This window comes from Lampris incognitus, chromosome 8 (assembly GCF_029633865.1).
Source record: "Lampris incognitus isolate fLamInc1 chromosome 8, fLamInc1.hap2, whole genome shotgun sequence".
Taxonomy (NCBI): domain Eukaryota; kingdom Metazoa; phylum Chordata; class Actinopteri; order Lampriformes; family Lampridae; genus Lampris; species Lampris incognitus.
In genome coordinates, this window is record NC_079218.1 from 50,385,970 (window position 1) to 50,400,220 (window position 14,251).

Below are 14,251 nucleotides of genomic sequence, written 5' to 3' on the forward strand. Positions count from 1 at the left end.
TCTTCCCGTTACTTTGAACAGTTGACCCCAAGTATTTAAACTCATATGCCTTCACCACCTCTACTTCTTGCATCCTCACCATTCCACTGTCCTCCCTCTCATTCATGCATATGTATTCCGTCTTGCTGCTACTGACTTTCATTCCTCTTCTCTCCAGTGCATACCTCCACCTCTCCAGGCTCCCCTCAACCTGCACCATATTCTCGCTACAGATCACAATGTCTTCCGCAAACATCATAGTCCATGGAGACTCCTGCCTAATCTTGTCCGTCAACCTGTCCATTGCCATTGTAAACAAGAAAGGGCTCAGAGCCGATCCTTGATGTAATCCCACCTCCACCTTGAACCCATCTGTCATTCCAACTGCACACCTCACCATTGTCACACTTCTCTCATACATATCCTGCACCAGTCCTACATACTTCTCTGCAACTCCCGACTTCCTCATACAATACCACACCTCCAACTTCCAAACATAAATACATACAGTGAATAAATGGGAATACACATAACAACAATAGCAGAGTCATCGTCGGGGTGTCAGGGGTCGTAGTTAGGAGGGCGTGGAGTTGAGCGTTCTTATTGCAGTGGGGAAGGTGTCTCTGAAATAGGTGTTTTGTGCACTGATTGACCTGCATGTAGCATCTTCCTGATGACATGAGTTTGGGGAGGTAGTTGGCTGGGTGGGGCGGTCGCTGATGATCTTACCAGCCTGGTTGGATTTGCAAGGGTGAAGAGGGAGTCTGGGGGAGAAGGTCACATCCTGGAGGATTTTTTCACTATCCGTTAGAGCTTGGTTTTGGTGATGCTGTCTGTGCTGCCTTTAAAGTTAAGTTAGTAATTTAGACAAATTAGGTAAATCCATCCATTATCCAAACCGCTTATCCTGCTCTCAGGGTCGCAGGGATGCTGGAGCCTATCCCAGCAGTCACTGGGCGGCAAGCGGGGGGACACCCTGGACAGGCCGCCAGGCCATCACAGGGCCATAAATTAGGTAAATAAGTTAGTTAATTAACCGGTCGGTTTGGTGGACATTATGGGCGGAGTATTCAAGATACGCGAGCAAATCAACGGCCCTCACACCGCACCTTACGCACAGCGGCTAGACCTAGGTTGGGTCATTGTGGGAAACGTGTTTGGGAACAGTTCACAAACCATTATAGGTCAATGTCTACAAAACAAATGTACTGCACAATGGTCGTGCATCCTTTCTCAGACCATGTCCTAACAGTATCCACATGAAGGAAGACTACGGGGGCATGACACGGCATTACTGTCCAACCTTCCCTGCATGTAAGCAGAATACAAGTCTCACAATCAGCGCAGAAAACCTAGGGTGTTCTGTGTTTGACAGGTCAAAGGATGATAAACCAGTTCTATCCATAGTCGACAAAGCTTTCCTGGCCACCATGAATGCAGAGGTTTGCCAAGATAAAGAAAACAGCTGGGTGGCACCTCTTCCCTTCCGCTCTCCTAAAAGACGCCTTCCGAGTAACAGGGAGCAAGCCTTGAAACATCTCCACTCACTACGGAGAACTCTGAAGAGAAAGTCAAAAATTAAAGCGCACTATATCAAGTTCATGCAGAAGATGCTAGACAATGATCAAGCTGAGCCTGCTCCACTTTAGACAAAAGTAAAGAACACTGGCACCTGCCAACTTTCAGCGTGTACCACCCGCAAAAGCCAGACCAGATACGGGTTGTGTTTGATTCAAGCGCTGAATGTGATGGAACATCTCTCAATGAGGTGCTTCTCAGTGGACCAGACTTGAACAATATCTTGTTGGGAGTTCTTTTGAGGTTCCGAAAAGAACCCGTAGCCCTTACAGCAGATTACAGAAAATGGTTTATTGCTTTGTCATCCGAGAAGACAACAGAGATTATCTCTGGTATCTCTGGTATAAGGATAATGACATCAGCAAGGACGTGGTTGAGTACAGAATGATGGTCCAAGTATTTGGAAACAGCCCTGAAACCTGCTGTAGCTATTTACTGCATGAGACGAGCAGCTCAAAAAGGTGAGCAAGAGCATGGTTCTGATGCAAGACAGTTTGTTGTGAGGCAGTTTGACATTGATGATGGTCTCACCTCGGTTGCCACACCTGAAGAGATGCTAGATCTCCTCAAATGAACCAGGGAGATGTTAGCAGAATTCAGTCTATTACTGCACAAAGTGGCCCCAAACAGTAGCCAAGTAATGGAAGCCTTCCTAGCAGAGGACCGTGCCAAGGAGCTTAAGGATCTGGACCTTGAAGTGGATCCTGTCCCCCTTCAAGAGGAGCTTGGGGCTCTCCTGGAACTTAGAAACAGACAGCTCTATTTAGCTGGTGTCCCGCAAAGAGAAGCCATTCACACGAAGAGGTGTGTTGTCGATGGTCAACAGTCAACAGCTCCCATAAAAATGCAAGGGAAAGCACTAGTCCGAAAATTGTCATCTGAAGAGAGAGAGTGGAATGCTCCCCTCCTCCCAAAAAAGGAAGCAGAGTGGAACTCATGGAAGGACTCTTTAAAGGCTCTTGAAGACCTGTACATACGGAGGTGCTACATTCCAGTCACGTTGTCTTCAACACAGAGAAAATAACTGTGCATCTTTTCAGATACTTCCACAGTAGCTATAGGAGCTGTGACATACTTGAGAGCTGCCGAAATGAAGGAACAATATCATGTTGGATTTGTCACGGGGAAGTTGAAATTGGTCGCTCGTCCTGCCCACACCTTTCCATGTCTGGAGCTCAGTGCAGCTGTGTTGGCTGTTGATCTGTACGAGCTGATCACAGATGAGATTGACACTGAGGTCCAGTACAAAGCCTTCAAGGAAGAATTTAAATGTCTTGAAGACAGACGGGCATGCCCCAAGCAGAACACACTCAAAAAGCTCAATCCAGTCATAGATAAAGATGGTCTGCTTCATGACGAAGGTCGTCTTTCTTCTGCTGACCTGTTGGAAGAAAAGAAGCACCCACTGATCATTCCACACAACCATTACATTGCCGCACTACATGTGAGATACTTTCATGAACAAATGGTTCACCAAGGGCGTCACATTACAGAAGGAGCTGTCCGAGCAGCTGAATACTGGATAATTGGGAGTAAGTGTCTGGTGTCTTCTGTCATCCACAAGTGTGTTACCTGCTGCAAAATGCGAGGGAGGTTGGAGGATCAGAAGATGGCAGATTTGCCTGCTGACAGACTCACTCCTGAACCTCCGTTCACCACTGTTGGCCTTGATGTCTTTGAACCATGGTCTATCATGACACATCGCACAAGACGAGGAGGTGCGGAGAGCAAAGCTGGGCTGTGCTTTTTACATGCATGTCTACCACAGCAGTGCATATTGAACTGATTGAAACAATGTCAACAGCTTTATCAATACTCTAAGAAAGTTTTTCTCGATTCGTAGTCCAGCAAAACTTCTGTGGTCCGAAAGAGGGACCAGCTTTGTGGGAGCTTGTAAGCAGTTGGATATAAACACAGATGACACAACAGTCGGCAAGTACCTCCAGGAAAAAGGATGCGCCTAGGTGTTTAATCCCCCTCATGCTTCCCACATGGATGGCTCCTGGGAGAGGCTCATCGGAGTTGCCAGGCGCATTCTAGACGCAATGCTGCTCCAGACAGGACCAACTCGTCTCATGCATGAAGTCCTGAGCACTTTCATGGCGGGGGTGATGGTGATGATCTTGAATGCAAGACCCCTTGTGTCCATATCCACTGACCTAGATATGCCTGCAGTACTCACCCCAGCGATGCTTCATACTCAGAAGATGAGTGCTGTTTTAGCCCCCTCTGAAAACTTTGGCACGGGTCAGTTGTACGGAAAGCAGTGGAAGCAAGTCCAGTGTCTTGCTGACACTTTTTGGACGCAATGGAAAGGAGAGTATCTGTCGACTCTACAGAGCCGCAGGAAGTGGACAAAAGACAAGCCGAACGTCAAAGAAGGAGATGTCGACTTACTGAAAGACAGCCAGGCTCACATAAATTAATGGCCAATGGGACTGGTGGTTAAGGCTTTGCCAAGCAGTGACAAGAGGGTCCGCAAGGTAGAGGTGCGGGTTGTGAAGGACAGGACAGCCAAGGTGTTTCTAAGACCGGTCTCAAGAGATTGTAGCCCTTCTTTCAGGCACTTGGTGAAAAAGACTCTAAGAATGTATTTGCCCATCAATATTCCCCTTCAAGTTTGGTTGTATCTGTAGTGATATAATGTTATTATATCAAGCGGGGAGTGTGCTGCCTTTAAAGTTACTAATTAAAATAAATTAGGTAAATAAGTTAGTTAAATAACTAGTCGGTTTGGCGGACATTATGGGCGGACTATTTTGGCGCCTATGGCGCAGGGGCTTGTGGCAATGTGTTGCTATGTATATATAGTAAGTGCTCTGTGCTCTGTTCACCTCTGTGCTGCTCCTCTCTGTATCTTCCGCTAGCTTAGCCTTCCTTCAGTCGAGCACAGACATGCAAGACGGACAGTGATGAATACATGTTGTTGCTGAATGTATTTGGATACGCTTCTGCCTTGGAGACTGTTTGTCTGTAAGTAACGTATGTAAATAATTACACATTTTCTTAAGGAATGTCATGTTAGAAACTTCTTATCGAGCTGTGTTTCTATACAGTACATTACTGCTTAATATTTTGGTAGGAATTGTGCATTTATGTAGTTAAGTGTATAATACTTACTGTCAGTATGACTATGTTGATGTTTGTATACCGATTTATTTTCTTATTTCTGTAATGTTTCAGTTTTACAAAAGCAAAAAGCCAAAAGAGGAAACAAGACTTCAGTAAACTACAAGAAAAGTCAAGCCTTGTGTTTATTGGAGGACCTCAGTAAACATTCTCATTCTTTTAGCCTTGCAGGTTACGTCATTTTGTCAGGCACGAAAGGCTCCCCTTTTCTTGGAGATGAGCTGCCCTATCTCCATGTCATTCTCATCAAACCACTCCTGGTGTTTTCTGGACTTGTACCTAAGGGTGGTTTTGCAGGTGTCGATGATGGTGGATTTGAGCAGGCTGCAGTACTTCTCAATGTCATCAGGATATTCCTGTTGGAGGGTTTCCCCAAGAGAGACCTGAAGTCACTGTTGGGTGGCAGTTTCAGTCATGCTTTCAGGGTTCAGTCTTCGCCGGTTTGGGTTCCATTTCTGCTCTGGTACAATATCGACTTGGGGTCCTTCGACTACATATGATGTCATGAATTATGTTGCTAGCTAGCGTTATTTAACGCTAGCGTTATGGTTATTTAGCTGTGTGTTTTTTACAATCCATGTTGACATAGAGTTGGTTAGCAAAGGTGCGAGGCCGCAGGCTCAGGACCTGGGGAAGACCTGAAGAGCAAACGCGTGTGAGGGCCGAAGGCCCGAGCTGCATCTAACGTCAATCTACTGTTTCCCGCTGTTCCTGAACTAGCCCCTACCCAATCATAATGCGCAAAGTAGTGATGTCATCTGTAGTCGCAGGACCCCGAGCACATCCAGGAGGGTGAATAGATCAAGTACCGACACCAGACCTGCTTCTTTTGAACCCTCCTCTTCCTCTTGGTTTTGATGGACATTGTGGAGAGGATGAGGTGATGATCTGCCCAGCAGTCATCTGCATCGATCATGGCCCTCATGATGTTCACGTCATGGCGGTCCCTGGTTTGCATAATGACATAGTCAAAAAGATGCCACTGTTTGGAGCGGGGGTGTTTCCAACCTGCCTGAAATTTGTTTTTCTGGTGAAACAGAGTGTTAGGGATGGTGAGATTGTACTGAGAACATTTGCTAAGAAGCAGAAGTCCATTGGAGTTGTTCCCGATGCCTTCCTTTCCTATAGTGCCCTTCCAGAGGTGTTGATCCCAGCCGACCCTGGTGTTGAAGTCTCCTTAGAGAATAATCTTATCCTCCTTGGGGATCCTTGACAGTGTCTTGTCTAAGCAGCGCAGAGTGTCTCTTTTACTTCTTCATTTACCTCCTAATTTTTCTCCCTGTTAAAAGTTTTTGCTGCTTTTTTTAGGGAGTTGATCCTTATCAGATGCAAGGGTCTAAGGAGAGGAAACTGTGTTGCTATAAAGCCCACTGAGGCAAATTTGTCATTTGTGATATTGGGCTATACAAATAAAATTGAGTTGAGTTGAGTTTACTTTTGGATGTTAACTGGCTGTCTAGCTTTGCACAAGAGTACACGCTGCAAGGCCAGTACACTGTCCCTGGTCCCATACCAGACTGTAAAGGAGGATGTGAGGATGTTTTGATTGATAGCAGTGTAAAATTGGACCGGTAACTGTTTATTACCTCAGGAGGTGCAGTCGTTGTGCCTTATCGATGATGTAGTTGGTGTTGATATCCCATTTTAAGTTGTCGTTGATATGAGTGCCGAGGAATTTGAAGGAGTCTGTCACAGTTATGGGTTGGTTAGTGATATGGATGGGTTCTTTGGCGGTCTTGTTTAAGGTTAGGGTAAGGCTTAAGCTTATGAGGCTCTGTAGAGAATGTGTGTAACCAACGAGGAGTCCTCACAAAGATATATAAGCACAAGAATGTGTTTGTGTATGAGCGTATGTGTTTGTTTGAGTTTAATATATAGCATTAATTAATTATATATAACATATAATAATATATAGCATTTCCTTCATCTTGATATAGAATAATGTATTTCCATCCATCCATCCATTATCCGAACCGCTTATCCTGCTCTCAGGATTGCGGGGATGCTGGAGCCTATCCCAGCAGTCATTGGGCGACAGGCGGGGAGACACCCTGGACAGGCCACTAGGCCATCACACAGGGGGCTCTCTCTCTCTCTCTCTCTCTCTCTCTCTCTCTCTCTCTCTCTCTCTCTCTCTCTCTCTCTCTCTCTCTCTCACACACCTAGGGACAATTTAGTACTGCCGATTCACCTGACCTACATGTCTTTGGACTGTGGGAGGAAACCGGAGCCCCTGGAGGAAACCCACGCAGAGAACATGTAAACTCCACACAGAGGACGACTCGGGACAACTGGGACAACCCCACCCCAAGGTTGGACTACCCCGGGACTTGAACCCAGGACCGTCTTGGTGTGAGGCGACTGTGCTAAGCACTGCGCCACTGTGCCAGTGCCACCCTGTATTATATACATTTATTTATTTATATTCTCTCTGTATATACGGAGCGAAAGGGAGAGAGAGAGACTAGGCAGGCAGCCAATACATAAACACATATTACTGTATTGTTTTGTTTCATTTCTGTTCCAGCTCGTTGTTGTAATGGGTTTTTTCAGCTAACTTGCAGTACCTCTTCTTCGCCAGCAGGGACCTTCCCGGATGGTGTAGGAGATTTCGGTGAACTCCAGGTCCACGGTGGAGCGGCGGGGCAGGTGGGAGAAGCGCTGGGCCTCTGTGATGTGATTCTCCACCTTCTTCAGGTGGGTGAGCAGGGCTGGCTCCTGAGGGGTCCCACCGTGCAGCTTGGTCTCCTCCATGGGTATGCTGACCGAGCCCTGCTCCAGGGTCTTCTCAGCCATGCTGGACCGCTAGGCAGGGGAGAGAGAGACATGTCTGGGTTATCATTTTCATCGTGATTATTTTCATTACACGGTCACCACTACCGAACAAGCTGCTTTCATGCCAACACGTTCGTTGGTTTTTTTTGGGGGGGTGGGGGCGCAATTTAGCTTGGCGCAGCACACCTGACAGCTGCTTTGTCCACACGGTCACAGAGTTATTAAGAAGGACAATGTAGCCTGTAGATTTTATCAGGGTTCGTAGACGGTGGATGATTGACAGTCGAGACGAGGCGTCGTGGTGGGTGTGAACATGATTGACAGCCACGAGAATTGTCCAATCACATTAGATCAAAAACATTAAAACAACACCAATTCGCTGCCAATAAAAGTGGGCGTGTCTGTGGAAAATCTGAAGAAACCAATCAGAGAGCAGCCTCGGGTCACCTGCTCGCCACAAGTTCGAGGGCTTACATAAAGGTATAGTTTGGCCGGCGCCCCCTCACCCAGGAAGTATATGTATTCAGACAGGAAGTATATGTATTCAAACAGGAAGTATATGTATTCAGACACAAATCAACCAAACACCATCTGAACCAATATTCAATGCTGCTGACGACGCTCACAGACCAAAAACACTTTTATTTCATCATTATTTGCACTACACAACTAAATTATAATTAACATGTTTAAGTAGAATTTCATCTCGTGATGTTTGAAGGGGGCGGCGCCCCAGCGCCCCATACCGGCCAGCCGCCACTGGAACTTGAGAATCCTAAAAGAAAACTCAGGAGACGCGTGATAACGAAAGCACGCGAGGAATTAGGCTGATTGCAGACATCCTCCTCGCGCCGGCTGCTGGACATGATGTGATTACAGATCATGTTGCGGTGAGGAGGAGTGTGATGAGGCGTGTGATGAGGCGTGTGAGGAGGAGTGTGACGAGGAGTGCGAGGAGGAGTGTGAGGAGGAGTGTGATGAGGAGTGTGAGGAGCACGCGCTCACTCGCCACTGCATGGACACACACACACACACACTCTACATTCACATCCATGTCAGGCTGTGTGTGTGAATACTTGGTGCCTGATCCACTGGCTGTCCAGAACACCAGATGTGAGGATGGTCCAGTACTTTATATTTACTCACTGATCCACTGGCTGTCCAGAACACCAGATGTGAGGATGGTCCAGTACTTTACATTTACTCACTGATCCACTGGCTGTCCAGAACACCAGATGTGAGGATGGTTCGGTACTTTACATTTACTCACTGATCCACTGGCTGTCCAGAACACCAGATGTGAGGATGGTCCAGTACTTTATATTTACTCACTGATCCACTGGCTGTCCAGAACACCAGATGTGAGGATGGTCCAGTACTTTATATTTACTCACTGATCCACTGGCTGTCCAGAACACCAGATGTGAGGATGGTCCGGTACTTTACATTTACTCACTGATCCACTGGCTGTCCAGAACACCAGATGTGAGGATGGTTCGGTACTTTGCATTTACTCACTGATCCACTGGCTGTCCAGAACACCAGATGTGAGGATGGTCCAGTACTTTACATTTACTCACTGATCCACTGGCTGTCCAGAACACCAGATGTGAGGATGGTCCAGTACTTTACATTTACTCACTGATCCACTGGCTGTCCAGAACACCAGATGTGAGGATGGTCCAGTACTTTACATTCACTCACTGATCCACTGGCTGTCCAGAACACCAGATGTGAGGATGGTCCAGTACTTTACATTTACTCACTGATCCACTGGCTGTCCAGAACACCAGATGTGAGGATGGTCCAGTACTTTACATTTACTCACTGATCCACTGGCTGTCCAGAACACCAGATGTGAGGATGGTCCAGTACTTTACATTTACTCACTGATCCACTGGCTGTCCAGAACACCAGATGTGAGGATGGTCCAGTACTTTACATTTACTCACTGATCCACTGGCTGTCCAGAACACCAGATGTGAGGATGGTCCAGTACTTTACATTCACTCATTGGCAGGTGCTTTTATCCAAAGTGAATAACAAGAGTCGGATAAAACCGAGTGTTCGTCACAGGCTTCATAGAGCGCTATGGAGGCTGAACGTGCGCGTCATGTTGTGTTAATGCAGATGTGTGTGTGTGTGTATGTGTGTGTGTGTGTGTGTGTGTGTGTGTGTGTGTGTGTGTGTGTGTGTGTGTGTGTGTGTATGAGAGCATCAACAGGTAGAGACCAGGAACACCAAAGTACAAAGTCAGTTAATATGGCCAAAAACAGCAAAACAGGCAAATGAGGGCGTCCGGGTGGCGTAGCGGTCTATTCCGTTGCCTACCAACACGGGGCATCGCCGGTTCGAATCCCCGTGTTGCCTCCGGCTTGGTCGGGCGTCCCTTCAGACACAATTGGCCGTGTCTGTGGGTGGGAAGCCGGATGTGGGGTATGTGTCCTGGTCGCTGCACTAGCGCCTCCTCTGGTCGGTCGGGGCGCTTGTTCGGGGGGGGACTGGGGGGAATAGCGTGATACCCCCCCCACGTGCTACGTCCGCCTGGTGAAGCTCCTCACTGTCAGGTGAAAAGAAGCGACTGGCGAGTCCACATGTATGGGAGGAGGCGTGTGGTAGTCTGCAGCCCTCCCCGGATCGGCAGAGGGGGTGGAGCAGCGACCGGGACGGCTCGGAAGAGTGGGGTCATTGGCCAAGTAGAAAAGGGGGGGGGGATACAAAAAAAACCCCAAAACAAAACGGGCAAATGCTTCCCTGAGTGCAGAAACATGGCGCGTGGCAGCGCAGGAGGAGGCGCAGCAGGAGGCGCAGCAGGAGGCGCCAGTAACGATGAAACGAACGAATGAAAGAAAATGAAAGCCACGTTATTCGGTCATCGTACGGGTTCCAGTGAATGTCTTCTCTGCTTGCAAGCCATCCTATCGTATAGCAGCAGTGGGCAGCTGCACCGCCCGGGGACCAACTCCAGTTCTTCCTTCCAGTGCCTTGCTCAGGGGCACAGGCAGGAGTGTTAACCCTAACATCTATGTCTCTTTGATGGTGGGAGGAAACCCACGCAGACACGGGGACAACATGCAAACTCCACACAGAAAGGACCTGGGACGGCCCGGGGTTCGAACCCAGGACCTTCTTGCTGTGACGGACAGTGTGACCACCGTGTAGTGCCTGTTGAGGTCAGTAGGGGTCAGTAGAAACCATCGGTGCAGGGGAAATGGGGGGTTCTGTCGACGTTAAGACGGCGTTTATCGGAAAACACTCCAGAGAATTTAGACTCCATCATGATGAGAGCAATGGAGACGTGATGGGACGTGATGGGACGCGATGGGACGCGATGAGACGCGATGGGATGTGATGGGACGTGATGGGACGTGATGGGACGTGATGGGATGTGATGGGACGTGATGGGACGTGATGGGACGTGATGGGATGCGATGGGACGTGATGGGACTCGATGGGACGTGATGGGACGTGATGGGATTTGATGGGACGTGATGGGACGCGATGAGACGCGATGGGATGCGATGGGATGCGATGGGACGCGATGGGACGCGATGGGACGCGATGGGACGTGATGGGACGTGATGGGACGCGATGGGACGTGATGGGACGTGATGGGATGTGATGGGATGTGATGGGATGTGATGGGACGCGATGAGACGTGATGGGACGCGATGGGACGTGACGAGACGTGACGGGACGCGATGGGACGTGATGGGACGCGATGAGACGTGATGGGATGTGATGGGACGCGATGAGACGCGATGGGATGTGATGGGACGCGATGGGACGTGACGAGACGTGACGGGACGCGATGGGACGCGATGGGACGCGATGAGACGTGATGGGATGTGATGGGACGTGATGGGATGTGATGGGACGTGATGGGACGTGATGGGACGTGATGGGACGTGATGGGATTTGATGGGACGTGATGGAACGTGATGGGACGTGATGGGACGTGATGGGACGAGATGGGACGAGATGGGACGTGATGGGACGTGATGGGACGTGATGGGACGTGATGGGACGTGATGGGATTTGATGGGACGTGATGGGACGTGATGGGACGTGATGGGACGTGATGGGACGCGATGGGACGCGATGGGATGTGATGGGATGTGATGGGACGTGACGGGATGTGACGGGACGTGACGGGACGTGATGGGACGTGATGGGACGTGATGGGATGTGATGGGATGTGATGGGACGTGATGGGACGTGATGGGACGTGATGGGACGCGATGAGACGTGATGGGACGCGATGGGACGTGACGAGACGTGACGGGACGCGATGGGACGTGATGGGACGCGATGAGACGTGATGGGATGTGATGGGACGCGATGAGACGCGATGGGATGTGATGGGACGCGATGGGACGTGACGAGACGTGACGGGACGCGATGGGACGCGATGGGACGCGATGAGACGTGATGGGATGTGATGGGACGTGATGGGATGTGATGGGACGTGATGGGACGTGATGGGACGTGATGGGACGTGATGGGATTTGATGGGACGTGATGGAACGTGATGGGACGTGATGGGACGTGATGGGACGAGATGGGACGAGATGGGACGTGATGGGACGTGATGGGACGTGATGGGACGTGATGGGACGTGATGGGATTTGATGGGACGTGATGGGACGTGATGGGACGTGATGGGACGTGATGGGACGCGATGGGACGCGATGGGATGTGATGGGACGTGACGGGATGTGACGGGACGTGACGGGACGTGACGGGACGTGATGGGACGTGATGGGACGTGATGGGATGTGATGGGATGTGATGGGACGTGATGGGACGTGATGGGACGTGATGGGACGCGATGGGACGTGATGGGACGTGATGGGACGTGATGGGACGAGATGGGATGTGATGGGACGTGATGGGACATGATGGGACATGATGGGATGTGATGGGACATGATGGGACATGATGGGATATGATGGGATGTGATGGGACATGATGGGATGTGATGGGATGTGATGGGACATGATGGGATATGATGGGATGTGATGGGACATGATGGGATGTGATGGGACGTGATGAGATGGGACGTGATGGGACGTGATGAGATGGGATGTGATGGGACGTGATGAGATGGGACGTGATGGGATGAGATGGGACGTGATGGGACGTGATGGGACGTGATGAGATGGGACGTGATGGGACGTGATGAGATGGGATGAGATGGGACGTGATGGGATGAGATGGGACGTGATGGGACGAGATGGGATGTGATGGGACGTGATGGGACATGATGGGACATGATGGGATGTGATGGGACATGATGGGACATGATGGGATATGATGGGATGTGATGGGACATGATGGGATGTGCCATCACGAGCGATGAGAAGCCGCTGTGAAAACAGGGGACTGAAGCTGGACAGGTTACTGTCTCGCTCTCGCCACCATCTGAGGTTGCTGTTTGGACGTGTCTGCAGCATGCAGGTACATGAGACATGAAATACACACTTGTGTATAGAGTAGTATTAAGGACAGCTTACACAACAGCAAAGGGAAGTGGTTACCTTAGTAAAAAACACTAAACTCCACCCATTTAAACTCCACCCATTTACTTTTGAGCCAACAAAGTACATGTCAGACTTGTTCCAGCATATTCCCCAACATGAACCGGCGCCTCCGTCTGCTGATGCAGCACCGCCCTGGTCGGTAAATGGATGCATCATTGTGAGGAAAAGGGTTTTACAGCTGCTCACGTGTCAGTGATATCTGCACAGAGTGATTCATGGGAGCTGCACGGCAGATGCAGCGTGGTGGACGATGAAGACCGCCTGCTTCACCTCACGACCCGTATGTCCTGCACCCACCTCGCACCGCGTGCTGAATATGACATGCTGCTAAAGTTAAAGGTGTATGGACTTCGACAGCCCCCCCAAAAAAAGAAGAAGTCAGTAGCACAAACAAGTGCAGCACTGATGCATGGATGGCAAGAGAGGATGCTGCCTTCAGCCGAACATTACACGGCAGTCTTCTGCAGGGACGCAGTACTCACTCACTGAGTACTGGCCTCTATATACAGTACTGGCCTCTATATACAATACTGGCCTCTATAGACAGTACTGGCCTCTATATACAATACTGGCCTCAATATACAGTACTGGCCTCTATATACAGTACTGGCCTCTATATGTAGTACTGGCCTCTATATACAGTACTGGCCTCTATATACAGTACTGGCCTCTATATACAACACTGGCCTCAATATACAGTACTGGCCTCTATATACAGTACTGGCCTCTATATACAGTACTGACCTCTATATACAGTACTGGCCTCAATATACAGTACTGGCCTCTATATACAGCACTGGCCTCTATATACAATACTGGCCTCTATATACAGTACTGGCCTCTATATACAGTACTGGCCTCTATATACAATACTGGCTTCAATATACAGTACTGGCCTCTATATACAGTACTGGCCTCTATATACAATACTGGCCTCAATATACAGTACTGGCCTCTATATACAATACTGGCCTCTATATGCAGTACTGGCCTCTATATACAATACTGGCCTCAATATACAGTACTGGCCTCTATATACAGTACTGGCCTCTATATGTAGTACTGGCCTCTATATACAGTACTGGCCTCTATATACAGTACTGGCCTCTATATACAACACTGGCCTCAATATACAGTACTGGCCTCTATATACAGTACTGGCCTCTATATACAGTACTGACCTCTATATACAGTACTGGCCTCAATATACAGTACTGGCCTCTATATACAGCACTGGCCTCTATATA

General features: G+C 49.0%; 1 protein-coding gene across 1 annotated transcript in view; it reads right to left on the reverse strand.

The window, feature by feature from the left end:
• Positions 1 to 14,251, reverse strand: part of abcg4a (ATP-binding cassette, sub-family G (WHITE), member 4a) — a 51,520-nt gene that overhangs the window by 28,686 nt on the left and 8,583 nt on the right. The window contains exon 2 of the mRNA XM_056284756.1: positions 7,254 to 7,491. Coding sequence (XP_056140731.1) covers positions 7,254 to 7,482 — 229 coding nt within the window. The 5' untranslated portion in view covers positions 7,483 to 7,491. The remainder of the gene's footprint in view (positions 1 to 7,253; positions 7,492 to 14,251) is intronic.